This window comes from Lactuca virosa, chromosome 1, assembly GCF_052849685.1.
Source record: "Lactuca virosa cultivar CGN04683 chromosome 1, Lactuca_virosa_CGN04683_v6, whole genome shotgun sequence".
NCBI lineage: Eukaryota > Viridiplantae > Streptophyta > Magnoliopsida > Asterales > Asteraceae > Lactuca > Lactuca virosa.
The window spans coordinates 138,251,844-138,271,589 of record NC_136426.1 but is presented as its reverse complement, the minus strand read 5'-3'; the positions used below and the strand labels follow the sequence as shown (position 1 = coordinate 138,271,589).

Here is a 19,746-nt window from a genome sequence, read left to right as displayed (position 1 = left end):
TGTGTATATGTGTATGTGTGTGTGTGATATGCGTAGGTGGGTAGTTATATGACAAAAGAAAAGAGATATGACCAGCGGTACCGTACAAACCTTATTAGATCAAGGATAAAGTATTTAAACACCAAAAAGAATAAGTAAATTGGTGAAGGTTCATGTTAACAGTGATAAAGCAACAACACCACACTAACAACAATCAAGAATTGACTCATTTTGTGTATAAACGTTCAATTAGATTTAGAAACTATTCTAAAATCGTTATTAAAAGATACTTTCTTGTTACAAATTTAGCTCCTTATGTAGGGTTGGAAAAATAAAAGTAACATAACTCTAGGAAAAAGAAAGACTAAAGAGGGACCAGAAGTTCAAAAGCAATTAAAATACAGTTAAGAAAGCATTAATAAGGTTGATTAGGAAGACTCGTCAACTCCATTGGGCTGCATGAAAACTAGATGTTTCTTTTTAACTATTTTGAACCCAAAATAATAATCTTGATCAAGCCCATGATGAGTTGGATACATGAAATGCGCTAGTCTGGTACTAGCTGAAAATGACATGGACACTCTTGTATTAACTTCCTTTACTTCCTCTAGTTAGGAAGGATTCCCTCAAGTCTTCCAATGTACAATTTTCTAGATAAGGAGAAAGATCTCCAACCTTGAAAGTTGTATATATGTTTGTATCTCCTAGAAATTCCAGTTTTAAAGCGTTATCTTTGATCCTTTCCAATACCTTATATGACCCATGTAAGAACCTAAAATTTTGAGAAGGTTGACTTTTAGTCAAAGATCGACCAAAAGGGTAATTTGGTCATTTATAAGAATAAGATGAGAAAATGAAGTTGTAAATTAATGAAAATGGCCAAAAAGAGTTTCAGTCACTTAGAAGATGTTACATAAGTAAGATTAAGAGAAAAGAATACTCGAGAATATATATTTATGGCCAAAAGGGTAAAATGGGAATTTTATGTTTTTTGAGCCAAGTTTGTGACTTAATAGATTAAAAACTATATTTAGTCAGTAAGAAGTGACTTAATAGATGCGCCAAGTATGTTCCCACCTCCGCGTAGATATAAAGAACATCAAAAATAGGTAAGACACAAAGAAGATATGAGGGTTAGAAGTTAGGACAAAAATGTCCCAAAGTTGGAATGAAATCAGCTAAGGTAAATATTGTCAAGCAGCGTCCATGACGCAGAAAATGTATACCGCGACACGGAAAGCAGTTTTAGCGGCCATTGATTTTGGGTCAAGTGGTCTCCGCGACACGGAAACAAGACAGATTAAGAGCTGTTAAGCCCTTCATTCTCGTCATTTTGCACCTAAACACCTCCATAGCTAAGCTCTGGCAATTTTGAGGTTGTAGAAGGATCAAGAATCGATCAATGGTACATATGGCTTGGGTTGAAGGTGGAAATCTCATGAAGTAATCATCTTCTCCATGTTTGAGCTAGTTAGAACTAAATGGTGATTTTGATTAATTGAGCTAGTTATGATAGATAAGAGTAAGAAAGCTTGTTAGTAATGTTAGAGAGAATGTTTAGATTCCAAGAAAAAAAAGCTTGTTAGTAATGTTAGAGAGAATGTTTAGATTCCAAGAACAAGCTTTGTATGTGATTTCCATAGCGAAATCAATATATGATAAGTTAGGGTTTGGAACCCTAACTTATTAGATTATGTTAATTGATGCATTAGATGATAGATTACGGTGAATTAAGTATTATGGGATGCCTAATTCATCAATTGAATGAGATTAAGAGATAGAGAATGAAAAGATAGATTAAGGATCCATTAAGTGGTTATGTTGACATTTAAGATTCAAAGATCTTAATAGGCTAAAACAAGTATTAAGAACGTGTATGTATGTATGCTTAGGCCTAAGAGCAAGAAAGATGGATCCAAGATGCATAAATTGAGGTGAAGAGCCAAAGTGGGATAGTTAGTCGTCCATAACTGATAAGGTGAGTTATATCTCTCACACTCTCTCTCTCTCTCTCTTCAGATTATGTTATATATTCTTTACATATGTATGTATGTTGGAGTTTGGGGCACTAAGTGAATGTCCCCATGTAAAGAGAAAAGGAAAGATGAAGAATTTTGCTACATGCTATCTTGGTGCGTTGCTAACCACCCCAGTATAGGCTTTTTCCAATGACCACTCCAAATATCACGTTGCGCAGAATTGATAGAGCTTGATTAGAAAACCTTACTAGGGAGTGAACCCCGGTACTGCGCTCTGATGCCTAAGTTAGATGTCATGTTTGGGTCATAATCTGGGTGAGATTGCTAGAAATTGCTTACCTCTTTCGGAGAGATCGAGCTTCGTCTTATAATGAGGCTTTCACCAGTTCATGATCTTTCCTTTTAGGCCTTGCTTTGATCCTAAGGTCGCAAGAGTAAGACCCTTTAATAAAATAAGCTTTCTTTTTCTGTGTTTCATGTGATGCTGCTTTATAGGTTGTATACAGAAAGTAGGATGATTCCATATGTACGTGGTCGGTATATCCTGATGGGCTGAATACCGAACCGTATTTATTTGTGGGTTATGGATCGTTATCAAATCGAGTCCCTTGGCCGACCTGGCTTTATGTGGACTGGTGCCCATATATTGAAAGTTGTTGATATGTTTGTATCACCTGGCAATTCCAGTTTGAAAGAATTATCTTTGATCCTTTCCAATACCTTATATGACCCATGTAAGAACCTAAAATTTTGAGAAGGTTGACTTTTAGTCAAAGATCGACCAAAATGGAAATTTGGTCATTTATGAGAATGATATGAGAAAATGAAGTTGTAACTTCACGAAAATGACCAAGAAGAGTTTAAGTCACTTAGAAGAAGTTATATGAGTAAGATTAAGAGAAAAGAATGCATGAGAAGATGCATTTATGGTTAAAAGGGTAAAATGGGAATTTTATGTTTTTGGGCCAAGTTTATGACTTAATAGATGAAGACCCATATTTAATCAGTAAGAAGTGAATTAATAGATGTGTCGAGTATGTTCCCACCTTTGCGTGGATATAAAGAACATCGAAAACAGATAAGAAACAAAGAAGATATGAGGATTAGAAGTTGGGACAAAAATGTCCCAAAGTTGGAATGGAATCAGCTAAGGTAAATGTTGACAAGTAGTTTCTGCGACGCAAAAAATATATATCGCGGCACAGAAAGCAGTTTTAGAGGCCATTGACTTCGGGTCAAGTGGTCTCCACGACGCGGAAACAAGACAGATTAAGAGTTGTTAAGCGCTTCATTCTCGTCATTTTGCACCTAAACACCATAAAATTTTATAAAAATTTAAACTTTTTCAAACCAACCAAAATCATAATTGTTTACATTGTAGTTTTCAAAACAAGTTTGACATCAAAGTTTTTCCTAAAATCACACAAACATAACATGATAAGGTGCACGATCAAGCCTTTGCCTTCCCATGATCATCTAAGGTACCTAAAACATAAACCAAAACTGTAAGCCCAACGCTAAGTGAGTTTCCCCAAAATACCACCACAACACATAATCATAGATATTACAGCAACAACATGCATACAGAACTTTCAGCATGTCTGGACCGCCGCACTGGGCCTTCAGCATGTCTGGACCATTCTTCGGGCCTTCAGCCTGACCGGTCCGCCTCACAGGCCTTCAGTTTATCTGGGCCGCCCTGGGTCTGTTGGCCTTCTACACACAGCAGGACCGCCTCAACCCAACCAACCATCACATATACACATATAACATAATCAAACATAGCTAGCATATACAAGTAGTCATACAGGTCTAGCAGATCACTATAGCATAGAAAGCATACAATAAACTAGGATAACAATCCAAAAGGGTCGACATTGGTGCCTTCAGCCCGAGAGTACAGTAAGGACAACTCACCTCACTCTGACGAATCGCACTAAAAACCTCCGGCTGCTAGCGCACAAAATCCTCGAACTATCACAACCAATAAACATCCAATTAATAATTGGATTACCATTCTTGACTAATAACCCATTCTTAGATTAAATGGCCACTTCACCCTTTCCCTAATTGGACGAAGACCCAGGCCCAATTCTTGATCCAAAAGCCCAAGGTTATTCAAGACCCTTAATTGGCCCAAATTTCCAAATTGGGCCCAAACTCCCTTTTTGGGCCTTACCCTAAGGTCCAACCCTTCACTTGGCCCAAAACACTCCTACTCAGATAGTTCAATAAGGGCCCAAGCATCTAAAGCCCAAGAGTTGGCCCAAAACTTGAAGCCCAAAATCCAAAGTCCAACAGAAGGCGTACGTGGGGCGTACATCGAGCCTCGCATTGACACACAACGGGGTGGCTGACCAAGTACGCGGGGCGTACTCCCCCTTACACGAGGCGTACCCTCGTAGATCCAAAAGTCTCATTTTATGCTTAATGGCTTAAGCACTTAATCTCAAACTACAAATCCATGGTCCAAATACACCCTAGAGTCATAAAAGTCTCCAACTTTATGACTTTACACGTCCAAAAGTTCTTAATACAAGGTCTTAATCCATTAAGACCCTTCTACCAAATGCATGGGACACTTCTAGCCATTGGGACCTCATTTTTATGACTATGGACCCTTCCAAGGGTCTGAAAGGACGACTCAAAACATCTAGGGCATGACATGCTCAAGATGGAGCATTTGGGACCAAAAAGAAACATAAAAAGGCCCAAACATGAGATCTATCAAGTAAACCATAAAGGTATGAACTTTATACCTTTAGATGGTGGAGAAGAGAGCCAAACTTCCAGATCTACTCCTTGCCTCAAGCTTCGAAGCTTCTTAATGCACTTCTCCTTCCTCTAAAACACCAAGAACACACTTTAGGGCTCTCATTCTCACTCTAGGAGGCTAGGGTTTTGCAAAAACGTCTATAAGACTAGAGGCTGAAAAGGTGGGGATAAATGAGCCATAAGGAGGCTTAAATACCCCACAAACCCTAAAACTTAGGGTTACCATCAGACAAGAGTACGACCAGCGTACATACATGTACGCCCAGCGTGCTAAGGTACGCCCTAGTACGCACAGCATACCCATATGTATGCTTAGCGTACTTCTCCTAGCCCCAAATTTACAAATTTGCCACTAGGGCTTCCCATGATTACTTCCGTCAAATCCAAGGGCCAAAAATAGCATACATTAAAACCAATGGATGAATTTATAAATACCTGAATTCTCGGGATGTTACATATTGGGCGGTTGGTTGAGGCGGTCTTGCGCTGTACGGTAGGCCAAGATACTCGGGTGGGTCAGCGGTGTGTTGTAGGCCAAATGTAGAACGATTGTACGTTGTGAGGGAGCGGTCCAAGCATGTTGTAGGCCTTGCGAGGCGGGCCAAACAGATTGAAGGGTCATGTGTGCATGCATTGTATGTATATTGTGGTGTGTGGTATTTTGTGGGAACTCACTAAGTTTTGGCTTACAGTTGCATTAAATTTTTTTTCAGGTACCATTGATGATTGTGGGAAGGCAAAGACGTGACTATACACACTCATCAGTAGCAGTGGAGATTCCAAATTTTTTACATTACTCTGATTTTAAAACAATTGTATTTTGAAACAAATGGTTTTCTTAACTTTGGTTTTATGAACATGATGTTTTACCTTAATTAAAATCGAAAAATTATGTTGTGAAAATGGGACGTTACAGGTCTATTTGATTAGATGTAATACAATAAAGATAGTATACAATGGAGATATAATGGAATAAGAAAGATAGCATAATGATTCATGAATTTTTTTTGTTATATCTATATACAATCTATAGTTTTACCTCTATGTTATACATATTTAACTTTTTTATTAATATATTCAAAAAGCTAAACATGATAAAAGTTTATTAAAACCCAAAAAAAATTATAATTAAAAAAAGTTATTTTATAGTTAATAAAATAGTAATCTATTTAAAATTGTGAAATCCCCATAAAAAAAAGGTTTTTGTGGATAGAACTACCTAAATACAAGTGCATTATATTAAGCCATAATCTTTATTTCCATTTCCTAGTGAAATGAAAATAATAATAATAATAATAATAATAATAATAAAACCTATTAGCTAAGGTTTAAGGAAAAAAATATTAAAATAATGGAAGGAAACACATTCCTTCAAGAACAGTCCATTCCATTTCATCACGCCACATAAACAATTTTTATTCATTTCAATAGAATGAATCATTCCATTTCTTCTCTTATTCCCCCACACGAACAAGTTTTTGTGCTATTTGGTTTGCAAAATGTTTCTAAATGAATTGTAATTGGAAATGGAAAATGAATCTCTCAGGAATTTGAATCCAATTCCATATGGCAGTAGATGGAATTAGAATTGATTCCCGATTCTGGTGGTGGTGGTGGTGGTGGTGGTGGTGGTGACGGTTGGTGGTTAGTAGCAATAATTGTGGGTGTTGGTTTTACGATACGTAATGAGGGTATTTTGTAATTTGTCACTTTCCTTTATGATAAATGATATTTCTCACCCAACTTTGGAAGGAATCCATTTTTCTCCGTATGGTGGAAAATTTATTTCATTTAGGAATCTCTTTCGCTCTTCTAAGTCCAACCAAACACATGAATTTGAGGGAATTTGAATCTTTTTCCCTCAAATTCAATTGTTTTCCTGCCAACCAAACGAAGTATGATCATTTGATGAAAGAGCTAAATGTAGTATAACTAATAGGTGGGCGCAATTTCTACAAATGGAGAACAGGAGATTGGTGAGCTAATTGCAAAGGCCATGGAGAAGGTTGGAAAAGAGAGTCTCATTGCAATTCAAGTAAGTTGCACTTTTTAGTCCTTTATATGATTCAAAAGGTGTCATTTAAATGATTAAAATTGATTTAGTTGCAATATTTTATACTAGTTGTTGCATTAAACCAATGAAGGATGAAAAGACATTGTACAATGAGTTAGAAGTTGGAGGAATGAAAATGGACTGAGGCTACATATCTCCACATTTCATCATAAATCAAAAGAACCAAAAAAGCATGAGTTTTAGTTTTTTGAAAATTATCCTACCATATTTTATATCTTTTCACCTTATTTATGAACAAAACTATTAACCGCATGACACAAACAGGAACTAGAAGACCCACTTGTTCTAATCCATGAAAAAAGAGTTCAACCATTAATGCATTGATCAAAGTGATAGAATTAGTACTAAAGGTAGAGTCTCATAATTTCTTATATGTTATAATTTGGTTTTATATCTCTCTATCTAGGTAATGTATTTTACTTTGTATTTCTTTGATATGCAGCTTATTACCAAAGAACTTGGTATGAACCTCGAGAACATGGAGTTACAAATGCTTGGCTCTTGTAAAAAGGTTTGCTATATTTTCTATCAAAAATACATATGAAGTAATAATAATTGATATTATTTATTATTAACTCTTCTAATATTTCATGGCATTTAATTTGTAAACAAACTTTTTGAAGTGATAAACAAGCTTTTTTTTTACTATCTGAAATACTTATACAATATATTATAAATCCACAAGCACTTATGCAACACAAAATGCATATTAAAATTCTATGAAGTATGAAGTCTCAAGCATACCTATAAAGATAATCAACTCTATTTATCCCTAGAGTTATCCCTAAAGACTAAATGTAACATGAAACATTACAAGACCACACAAAATATGACTTATTTCATTCAGTCACTTCCTACAAACCATAAACAAACAAACCCTTTGAGTTCAATTACTCATTTACCCTTTCGCTTTTGCATCCCACCACAATCACTACAATACCATTTCCCTTTCGGTTGCTCTTTCAAACCAACACACCCGTAATGAAACCACTCAATCTTGCACTGCAATTAAAACAAATAATCATCTCATTAATTAATATCCTATTAATTAATTAATAGATATGAAACAAATACATACATCAGGATTGTCACATGCCACCATCTCCCCATAGCTCACTTGGTTGCAGAAACAATATGTTGGTTCATTAGGATCCACGGGTAGATCCAAATCCATACTCGGTGCATTTGCAGCTGCTGCCGCCGCTGTGGCGGCTGCCCCACCTACCCGACTCCTGAATGGAAACAAACAATTTTCATGTACACAGTACACAGTACACAGTGTTTGGCATGCATTGGACTGATGTAAGTGGGACAAAAGCTGCAACTTTTTTGTTCAATCTAAAAAGGTGGGACATGGACTAGCTAAGTATCCATCTATTGTCTGTGCAAAAAGACGTGAATGCCCTCCACATCACTATTCTTGAAAAAAGAGCTAGAAAGTTTGTTTAGTCATGTCCCATGTAACAAATGATGACTAAAAATATATTCAAGAAAACATAAGTTTGCATAACAAAAAAATATTTACTTTTTTCGTCCTCCTCTACCACCTTCACTCTTTCCTGTTTTCCCATTGCCATCAGGGTTCAAACCAGTTGATCCAGCTGCAGCAGCATTATCCTTTTCTGCCATAACCATTAAATGTCAGAAGCCAAATGTGAAACTGTGTGTGTGTATGTGTGTGTGTGTGTTGACAGATACTAAAAGGAAGAAGAAATTACCACGGCGTTGTTCTTCTAGTTTTTTGAGATACTGATCAAGTTGTTGAATATGAGCATCCACCTGAAATGAGATTTAAAAGATTGTTGCCTGTTTTGGTGAAAATGAATATGTAAGAGAGAGGAAAAGAGTGATGAAATGGTACCAAATCATATGCTTGAACAGCAAGAGCAACTTTTTCATCAGCAATTCTGATAGCATGTTTTTGCTCATCTTGTGCCTCATCTGAGAATTTATTAAGTGAAGTACCTGGTGCAATGTTTCCAGATTTAACTCCCTCTTTAAATCCCTCTATTTCCTGTAGGCAATGTAATTCATTTTGCCTTTGAATATCTGCAGATAGTAGGGATCCATGAAAATATATCGATTCAGTTAGTTATATACTTATATCTTATAATGATACTGAATAACATTTGATATATGTACATAAGCTAAAAGTATACCTTGCAAACTTTTATCCAAGTCACGTAATAATGCGTACTTCCTTTGTAAAATGTTTGGCAATGGCTCCAAACCTGAATGAAGGAAAGAAATTAATGGACTTGTTACAGACAACCTGATAATCAATGATGTTATGAAGTGTTATTTGCCTTAACAATGAGATTAGTTCCTAAAGTTTCATTTAAAGCGTACTATTTGTCAATTTTGTTCAAATTGATGTCTTATTTACATCGAACATTAAAACACAGAATCGAACTAAACACACAAACGCACAAGCAGAATCCAATATGCGTAGTTCATTGACTATCAGAATATCCAGATAAGTTTATTTCTATGACACCTTAGTAAAACCCCTAAAATAAAAAACTAGGGTTCGAGTGAATTTTAGTTTTTTGTCGATCAATCTGGAAATTCATGAGGAGGTAAATCTTTTGCTAAGAGAAGATATATTATTACAGTAGCAATTTGAATTAGAGAAGGGGAAGGAAGATAGGAGCTTACTGGCTTGAAAGTCCTCGAGAAACGACATTTTTTTGCGAAGGAAACTTTGGGGGAAAACTATGAGTCGTTGGCCGTTTGAAAGCGCGCCTAAAATTCAATCGTGCCCTAATGTAACGCTAACTATGGAATCGAACAACAAGACGAAAGTCACAAAGTGTTGGATGCTGAATCATCACCAAATTTCCTAATTGTTGCAATTTGATATTATCTTAGAATTCAATTTATGATGTGATCGGAGAGAATTTCTATCCAATAGATTATAGATGCGTTTTTCATAAATTGTTCAAAAAGAGTGTTGGGATATAGAAGGCTAGGTGTTTGATTTAAAAAAAAAAATTAAAAACAAAAAAAAAAGAGAAATTTTGGGGTTCAAAAGAGAATAGGTTTCTGAAATGAATAGTTAACGGGGTTGTTATTTTCGGAATATTATATTTCGATCTTAGGTTTAGATTTATGGGTGAACATATTAATCTAAAAACCGAACCAAAAGCAAGTTAATCGAAATAACCGAACCATTGCTACAAAAGATGATGCGGTTTCTATTTTTGATAATCAAATATATATGGTTCGGTTATGGTTTTCATCCAAAACCGAACCGAACCAATAATATTGATGAATGTTTTTAATATAATATAATATTAAATATATGTTATGTAATTATATTTAAAATTGAAAATATATAAGGTAAATATGTCGAATTAAATGGGATACCAGATCTTCAATCATATCAATAAGGTTATAAACATTGGATTGTTCATTTTTTTATAACAATGTACTTTATGTTTTTCAATATTTATAGCAAAGTATTTTTTATTTTTATCTCATTTTCGACCATTATGATTAACCAATATTAACCATTAACCGACAAAAAAGTTAACCAAAACCAATATTAACTAATACCCATTAGCTACCAAAATGCATTAACCACTTATAATTGTTTGGTTTTAGCAAAAGCCGAACCAAACCGCCTCGTACACACCCCTATCTAGATTACACGAAATCTAGATTATAAGGATAATCCTTCAAATAACAGTCTTATATCAAGACACTAATATAACGCCGTGAATTAGGGTTTATAGGATTCAAACTCTTTTGATACTAAGTACAAGTATCAATCAACATTAAATACCGACTTTATCATATAAATAACGGAAGATTGTTTCAAGGTAAATTATGAAAATAAAAATATATTCCGAAAATAAGATTTTTCATAACATTTTCCTTAACAAACAACCAGGGGGCTCTTAGACCCCGCTAGGGGGTTGACCCAAGACCCCGCAAGGAGATGCAACCCCCTTGACCTTGTCATTTGATCAAACTAGATCAAACTCGTTATATATAAGCATGCAATTCATATTTTCTAACTTGTAATAAAAACAAGATGTGAACTTAATTGTTAATCTGTAAATTCTATTATATTAAAATATCTGATGACATTAAAATCACCAACATAAAAATAACTTTAATAATGTTTTTATTTGATAAAAATAAAATTCAAATTTATTTATTTCTCATATCATTAAATTTGTTTGAGTGGTCAAAAAATACCATTGAAACTAGGATCAAGAGGTTGGTAATAATTGCTTGATGGGACACTTTTTTCGAGGTTTCTCTTAAAACAAAGGTTGGAAAAAATGTATGAGAAAGTCTGAAAATGTGTAATAAAATTTTCATTTTTTTCAAAAACACCATTGGTCATCAAATACCATTTTTCTTTTTGACTTTTTACATTAGATCTCTCTCTCTCTTTCTCTCTCGCTCTCTCTCTCTCTCATGTGTAATAAAGGAAGAACACATGTCAAAGTCTTACTAGCCACTTATGTAATCTTTTATATATCATCATGCTGGGTTTCTAACTCGCTTAACGTACTTTCCATTGTTTAATTTTTTCACGAACAAACCATTCTTCATGGCTTAGAAAAGTAGCTTTAAAGCTCCCATTTTGTTTGAATACATCACCAATATCAACATGACGAAACACTCGAAGAACCTTGCCCGGTGGTTTTCTTGTAATCCATAATCTTCAGTAACTTATCAAATTCATCGACCCCAAAAGTGTGTATATAATCACCAACTAAAGTTGTGTATGGATGATGTGTAAATGTTTTCCATGCCTATTGTAACATCTTGTCTTTTTATATCGAAAATAACATGTATAATAGGGGTTACTTGCCCTAATGTCATGTCCAACAAAAGAACGTCCCACATAAAAAAAACATAGAGATATAAATCAACATCTGTATATGAGGTATATAACAAGATACAAGAAACTATCACAAATATAAAGCGTACCGAAAGTACTGCTAAAAAACCATGAATGCCTAATGTTCTCCAAAACTAAAACCGGACTTCTAAAATATCCAAAAGATGTGCATCATTTTCCAAGGATTAACTAACTCACTTCTCATTTACACATATGGAATACATGTCAAATAAAATCATACTTAAGACAACATTGTCTTATAAGTACATGGGTTTACGACACAAAGTAGCATATCAAAACAAATACCAAGTAAAATACCATATTCATATTACAATATAAATATACAAGTGAGTAGATCATACCCTAATAATAATCATGTAACAAATGCCAAATACATAACAAGTCCAAAACAAACTTGCACTCCCCTTGAAATGCAATATATATATATATATATATATATATATATATATATATATATATATATATATTACGGTTAACGTCCGTTTTTCTCTTATTTGAGATAGATGAATCAATGGAACTTTGATCCCCGGTTCCTGCTTGGTCTAATGTCTGGGTGCGTATGGCGGTACACTGAGAGCACCTTTCAAGTCGGATGAAAAAGAAAGAAAAAAGGCTTTCGTCGTCTTTTTCCCGCTTTCACCTTCGATTGCGAAGGGCTTTTTTTTCGGTTTTCAATTCCTCTCCGGCGAGGTTTGAACTTCGCGTGGTGGGAAGGCCTTCACGATTCGCATGTCGATTTTTATCACAATATGATCTATTATAAAGCAAGATTTGTACTAGGATCTTACTATCTTAGCAGCCAAGTCATATCTCAGAGCTCACGACACTATCTCAATCTCATCCCACCTTTTTAGTTATTGTTCTATCATTAAACTTTAGTTTTTTAAACTTTAGGAAATTCTTCATATTTGCTCAAATATCACATGGATAGCCTAAATTGTTTTCCGATTAGCTTTAAATCGAGCTCAATTCAAATCGAAATCAAGCATTGCAGATCACATGTAATCTCATAAAGCATCACAACTCCATACATTCATCTTGAATTAGACAGAGCATCATGACACGCATGTAAATCCTTGGTGCCTTCAATTTTACGTGGTCATTATGATCTTGTTTTTTTTTAAGATGGTTTTTTCCTAGTTGTTGCGGCTTGCATATACAAATACTATGTTTAATGCATAAGAAGTTAAAGTTGATTATATTATCACTGTCAACATCAAGTTATAATGGATGCACACAAAATAACTCACTAGCAAATGTGAACTAATTTATTTTGGTAGGACTAGGATCTTCTGATCCCGAACCGATTCAATCTTACAATCACAGTTTTACAAAACGTAAAACGATCTTAATGTCATATTGCGATATTGACATCTTTGCAATCAACGCAAATTTTTTTATTTTGGATTAAAATTAAAATAATAAACACACCGTTTGAACAACCTCCTATGTGTAAAAATAATAAACTTTATTAAAATAAAATCATACAGTTTATTATTTATCCGCCTCTAAAAACAAATATCTAAGTTTATTATTCTTTTTCGTTAACATTTGTTTTCCTTCAATATAACTTATTTTTCAGTATTCTTTTTCGTTACATTTGTAAAAAATAATAAACTTTATAAAAATAAAACCATATAGTTTATTATTTATCGCCTTTAAAAACAAATATCTAAGTTATGAATGACCCATTCTCCATTCATCTTCCAACGACCTCGTATCATGGTTTTGTTATAACCACTACAACACATAACTAAAGGTACTACAAAGTACAAATTAATTGTATAATTTCATCTTATTGATTAATTATCAACCACTAGAAAACCAATTAAACCTGAAACATAAACTTAGATCATATTAAACAATTTTCACAACTAAAACTTATAACAACTCCATCATCATCTTATTAAACCTGCACTATAGAAACCCACACCTCCATGACCACCATTATCATAGAAACAACCTCTAAAACCTACAACTCTTCAAAACCCACAAACCATCTCAAAATGTCAAAACATTCATCAACAATAACCATATTCACAATTCTCATAGTCATAGCAACCATTCATCTAAGAATCTTAAACGTATCAGCAATCGACCCCACACCCGAACCCGGGGTCCACGTCTTCGAGCTCTACATGCACGATATCCTAGGTGGAAGCAACCCCACAGCTAGACCCGTGACCGGGCTCTTAGGCAACATTTACAGCGGTCAAGTCCCGTTCGCTAGACGCATCGGATTCCGTGCCCCGTCGGGCGGAATTGCGATTCCGAACGCCAACGGAGCCATTCCAACCGTCAACCCAAACGGAATCCCACTCGGAACTGGCCTAGTCGGAACACAGTTCGCAAACCTGAACAATAACAATAACAACAACAACATTCAGAACCAGATCGCAGCCCAATTGGGCCCCGATGGGCTTGGGCTCGGGTTCGGCACGATTACAGTGATTGATGATTTGTTGACCGCTAATGCTAAACAGGGTTCACAGACATTGGGGAAAGCACAAGGTGTGTATGTTGCCAGCTCAGCAGATGGAAGTAGACAAATGATGACGTTTACGGCTGTGATGGAAGGAGGGGAGTATGGTGATAGTATTAACTTTTTTGGAGTGTACAAGATTGGAAGCACGATGTCCCGCTTGTCGATAACGGGTGGGACCGGGAAGTTTTTGCACGCTTGCGGATTTGCTGAGGTTCGGTCGCTTATACCCGCGGGTCAAATTGTGGCTGATGGGGTCGAGTCTTTGTTGAGGTTGACTGTGCACCTTTCTTATTAAGACCGCAATCAACCGTTCAACAAAGTTTTGCGTGTTTGTATACGCGTGTATGTGTGCTTGTGTGAACAAAAATCGTCATCTTATTTGTAATTTTTACTTGATCAATATTACCATTATTTAAACAATGATCCATTATAACAACCAAAGTATTGGTATATTATATCTTATATCGATGCAACACAGTCTTTCTTATGTTGGAGTTCATCCTCTCAGCTCTTTGAAGAAACAATCTTGAACTATCTTAATGATCAAACTTAACAAAAGCAAACAAGACAATAATAACTACAAACGATTGGTAATTCATTTTGCCATACAGTGAATTTCACGAGAAGCTAGTGATGGTAACACGATCAAGAACAGTGTCTTGATCGAGCCTATGGAGGGAATCAATCAGATGCATTCTCAGTGACGCCGGACCTTTTGCCAATTCCATTCCGATGTCGCCGGCCAAACCAAATACAGAAAACGCAGATGCCGTGGCTTCAAAAGCGTGTGTTGGGTCGATTGCAACAAAAGCAGCAATCAGAGCAGTGACTGAACATCCGCTCGCCGTTATCTTTTGCATCATCGGAACTCCGTTATGTGCACCGACAACTCTTTCACCATCTGTAACAAAGTCAACCGATCCTGAAATCGCAACTATACTGCCGCTCGATTTCGCTAAAGATTTCGCGGATTCAATAGCATCACTGGATTCGTGCAAGCTATCGGCACCCTGAGTATGTAAAACAAGTAGTCAGCCCCAATTCAAGGACACCCAGATAATCAAGAACCCTAAATTCGTAGCTTTTTAATATATCGGAGTGAAGAAAGAGACAATTTTTAATTTTAGTATTTTACCTTGGTGGAACCAATGGAAGCCATGGAAAGAGTAATAATCTCGGAGCCGTTTCCTCGAATAACAGTGGGTTTAAGTTCAATTAACTCAAGACATGCCTTTAACCGGAAGCTAGAAGCCCCGACGGCAGCTGGATCGAGAACCCAAGGCTTACCCAATTGATTCGCTACACTGGCGGCAGCTTTCATGGCCGGCAACCAATCTGGGGTGAGGGTTCCGACGTTTATAAGGACGGATTGTATATGAGGAGTGAAATCTGGGATTTCGAGAATCGAGTGGACCATCGCCGGTGATGCACCGGCAGCTAAGAGGGTATTGGCCATTATATCCATGGATACGAAGTTGGTGATGCATTGTATTAACGGCGATTGTTGACGGAGAGATGAGAGGTATGTCCATGATTTTACACCCCATGGATTGATGACTTCTTGCTGTTTCTGGTCCGCCATAGCCGCGATTTTCTTCTACCGACTACAAAATCTTGACCTCAATCTAATGAGATGATGGCATCATATACTGGTTTGACCTAAAGAATCATCTTCTGTTTCTTCCACTTGGCATGGTGCTGTTCGCCTCTGACGCTAAGCCCCAATTAGGATGTGTGGGTTTTGAGAAGTGGGAAGTCAGAGTAATTACGGGTCGGGTCGGTTCGTGTCAATTCTGAAACAAGATAAGAAAAATCTGGGTTCGGGCTTCTTCAGTCCGTTTTGTTTTTTTCTCGGGATAATGACTTGAAAGGGTAACGAACTTTCGACTTTGTTTATATTTATTCACTAAACTTTTTTTCGTTATTTATTTGCCACTGAACTATTGAAACTGTTCATATTTTACCCTTATGACCGGTTGTTACCGGTCATAAGGGTAAAATGTGAACAGTTTCAATAGTTCAGTGGCAAATTGATAATGAAAAAAAAGTTTAGTGACTAAATGTGACCAAAATCGAAAGTTCGTTTCCTTTTAAAAAAGTTCAATGACTAAATGTGAAGAAACTTCCTCTTGTATTATGTTTTAGCAAATTATTTATTTTTGTTAAATTCTAGCAACATTTGTTGATGAAAAAATCTATGAAATAAAAAAAAAACAAAACCCCGAAAAATATATTTAAAAAAAAACGAAAAACCAAAACCGAAAAAAAAACCAATGGTTTGGTATTTTCCAAAATAAAAAATCAATATTTTCAATCTGATTTTGGTTTTACAAAAAAATGAACCATTCTCACTGATGTGAATTATGACTATTGGTTTGGCATGCGGAATTAAAGAACACACAAAAAACACGGTGATTTGGTATTTAAGAGATGCATTCGATTATGAAAGGTGTTTACAAAAAATTATCTAGATCTAAATCTACATAATTAAAACACATTAACACTCTCAATGTTACATCTCTCAAGCACACCTCTACATGTGGTATGAACCCACCTTATATAGAGGTGTTTACATCTCTCTCTCTCTCTCTCTCTCTATATATATATATATATATATATATATATATATATATATATATATATATATATATATATATATATATATATATATATATATATATATATATATATATATATATATCTCATGTCACAAGGCTACAAATTTGTGAAATTTTGTCAAAGGCGGTCCGTGAACGAAACAAAATTTCACAAACATCCAAATCACCTTTCATAATCGAATGCATCTTTTAAACATCTAAATCACCGTGTTCTTTGTGTGTTCTTTAATTATGCACGCCAAACCAATGATCATAATTCACATCAGTGAGAATAGTTCATTTTTTTGTAAAACCAAAATCAGATTGGAAATTTTGGTTTTTTATTTTGGAAAATACCAAACCATTGGTTTTTTATTTTGATTTCGGTTTTTTGTTTTTTTTAATATATTTTTCGGGGTTTTGTTTTTTTTATTTTTTTATTTCATAGATTTCATCATCAACAAATGTTGCTAGAATTTAAAAAAAAATAAATAATTTGCAAAAACATAATACAAGAGGAAGTTTGTTCACATTTAGTCACTGAACTTTTTAAGAAGGAAATGAACTTTCGATTTTGTTCACATGTAGTCACTAAACTTTTTTTCATTATCTATTTGCCACTGAACTATTGAAACTGTTCACATTTTACCCTTATGACCGGTAACAACCGGTCATAAGGGTAAAATGTGAACAGTTTCAATAGTTCAGTGGCAAATAGATAACGAAAAAAAAAAATTAATGACTAAATGTGAACAAAGTCGAAAGTTCGTTACCCTTTCAAATCATTATCATTTTTTTCTTTTTCTTACAGCATAAAAATTGTTGTTATATAACATGTAAAACAAAACTATAGCAGTGAAAATGACAAATGACATAAAAGTCCTTATGTTTTTAGAAAAATATCGGTTTATCTTTAGATGTGTTTTAGGTTGAGTAAAACTGGATATTTTGTTTAATTTGTTCTTTTATATCCTTTTAGCTAGTTTCCAAGTAATCTACTGGGTTATTTGATGAAGTAAAGTCCTTAAGTTTTCAAAAATATTCGAATTTTCCCTTGCTTTGATTAATTATTTTCATCACCACCACCACCACGTTTTTAAATGTATAAAAATATTTTTATAGATTATTTTAAAATATATATGTACTTGTATTTAGTTTTTATATACATTTGAAAGCCTATATATATACTTTTAAAAAGGTATTTATATATTAAAAATTTGTTTATTTTTATTTAGTAGGCATAAATATATATTTATTTATATAAAAACATATTGTATACATATTATATGTATTTGTACATATAGCTTAAGTTCAAATGAGAACACTAAGTAAAATGAGAATATGAGAAAATTATTTTTATGTTATTATTCCGCTTTAAATTTAATATGTGTAATATTGTAGTAATTGTAATTGAATATCAACATATAAGTAGTGTTCTCGCGTTCTCACTTTATTTTGTGTTCTCATTTGAACGATTCCATTGTAGATATTAGTAAATATAAATATGTATTCATTTCATATTTATATGAATATGATATGTATTTATACATATTTATATGGTAAATACATATAAATGAACCATTTTTTTTAATTTTTTGAGTGACTCATCAACCAAAATAATTTTTTTTGGTGTTTGCTTACTAAGTATAAATATGTATTTATTTCATATTCATATGTATACGATAGTTTTAATATAAAATAAATACATATTTATATTTATTAAATAGAAATAAATATATCTATTAAATACAAATAATATTTTTATACATTTAAAAATATAGTAAACACGTATAATAATAATAATAATAATAATAATAATAATAATCAAACTTAAGGGTAAATCTGAACATTTTTGAAAACTTAAGGACTTTACTGACATCAGATAACCCGGTAGGTGACCTGGAAACCGGCTAAAAGGGTATAAATAAACAAATTAAACAAAACATTTGGCTTTAGTGGACCTAAAACTCATCCAAGGGTAAAACCGACATTTTTGTGAAAACTTAAGAACTTTTATGTCATTTGCCCTTAGTGAAATGATGTATCCGGAGAGAAATTCCAAAAATAGGTGTCATCGTTATATAGGAAGATCTTGGTTGGTAGTGACATTGAACTATGTATTTGGTGCGTAATTTGGATTTCGTTCTTGAGTGTCAGCAACGAAGTCGTCAATGGTTTCTTCAACAATGGTGTGTGTATATGATGACACTTCCACTGCTCTTCCATCTGGTTCATCTTCTAAAATATTGTTTTTCGTATGGGTTAAGTGTTCTTCAAGATTTACGTAATTTTGTGATCTGTACATCAAATAATAGTATCTCTAAACATCAAGCACATTTACATTGATTTATTCGTTAACATATATGTTCTTGTACTTAATCTCTTGTCATTAAGGAAAAAAAATTGAAGTTATACTACTAACTTGGACAATTTGTACATTTCTATCCATTGATTAGTGGTTAAAAAATAGTATCACTAAGTATAATTCGTCAACATCCGAATTAAAACTCGGGACCTCCAATGCAAGAGGTAAAACATCTACCAAATGAGCTAGTCTCACATTTATTTTTAAACGGTAGCAATAAAGAGAACATATAAAGAAACATGTTATCTTTCTTGCCACCATTTATAAAATATCAATTTGTACAAATTCTTTGTGTAACATCCCAAAAATACAGTCCAAAATTTTCATTTTAAATCATTAATAAAAACATAATTATCCAAACATCATATAAAAACCATAAGTCGTGTATCTCAAAATATCATAACATCTGTCAAAATATATCAGAGTATAAATATCCCAGGCTAAACAAATGGAGTGTGCACTGCGATCATCCCGAGCTCTTCCCCTTGCTACCGGAAGTACCTGAAACCAAAACTGAAAACTATAAGCACGAAGCTTAGTGAGTCTCCCCAAACTACCATATACCATACACATAACATGCAACTAGGAGATACGGGCCCCGCCCACACTC

General features: G+C 34.3%; 3 protein-coding genes and 1 long non-coding RNA gene across 4 annotated transcripts; 2 read left to right on the top strand and 2 right to left on the bottom strand.

The window, feature by feature from the left end:
- Positions 1-6,599: 6,599 nt before the first annotated feature.
- LOC145158761 (uncharacterized) lies at positions 6,600-7,436 on the top strand. The gene is made up of 3 exons (XR_013737290.1): positions 6,600-6,768; positions 7,072-7,157; positions 7,250-7,436. It is a non-coding gene; the product is annotated as an uncharacterized LOC145158761 (long non-coding RNA).
- Positions 7,422-9,741, bottom strand: ING1 (RING/FYVE/PHD zinc finger superfamily protein). Its single transcript, XM_079077606.1, has 7 exons — positions 9,466-9,741; positions 8,967-9,038; positions 8,669-8,856; positions 8,526-8,586; positions 8,333-8,429; positions 7,886-8,039; positions 7,422-7,809 (listed from the first exon to the last, which is right to left on the bottom strand). Exons 1-7 carry the CDS (start codon positions 9,491-9,493, stop codon positions 7,702-7,704), a joined length of 708 nt encoding a protein of 235 aa, XP_078933732.1. The 5' UTR covers positions 9,494-9,741; the 3' UTR covers positions 7,422-7,701.
- Positions 9,742-13,610: 3,869 nt separating this feature from the next.
- LOC145158744 (dirigent protein 16-like) lies at positions 13,611-14,594 on the top strand. Its single transcript, XM_079077599.1, has one exon. It carries the CDS (start codon positions 13,627-13,629, stop codon positions 14,467-14,469), a length of 843 nt encoding a protein of 280 aa, XP_078933725.1. The 5' UTR covers positions 13,611-13,626; the 3' UTR covers positions 14,470-14,594.
- Positions 14,595-14,601: 7 nt separating this feature from the next.
- LOC145158748 (hydroxyethylthiazole kinase family protein) lies at positions 14,602-15,922 on the bottom strand. Its single transcript, XM_079077601.1, has 2 exons — positions 15,310-15,922; positions 14,602-15,184 (listed from the first exon to the last, which is right to left on the bottom strand). Exons 1-2 carry the CDS (start codon positions 15,754-15,756, stop codon positions 14,792-14,794), a joined length of 840 nt encoding a protein of 279 aa, XP_078933727.1. The 5' UTR covers positions 15,757-15,922; the 3' UTR covers positions 14,602-14,791.
- Between the last annotated feature and the right edge of the window lie 3,824 nt (positions 15,923-19,746).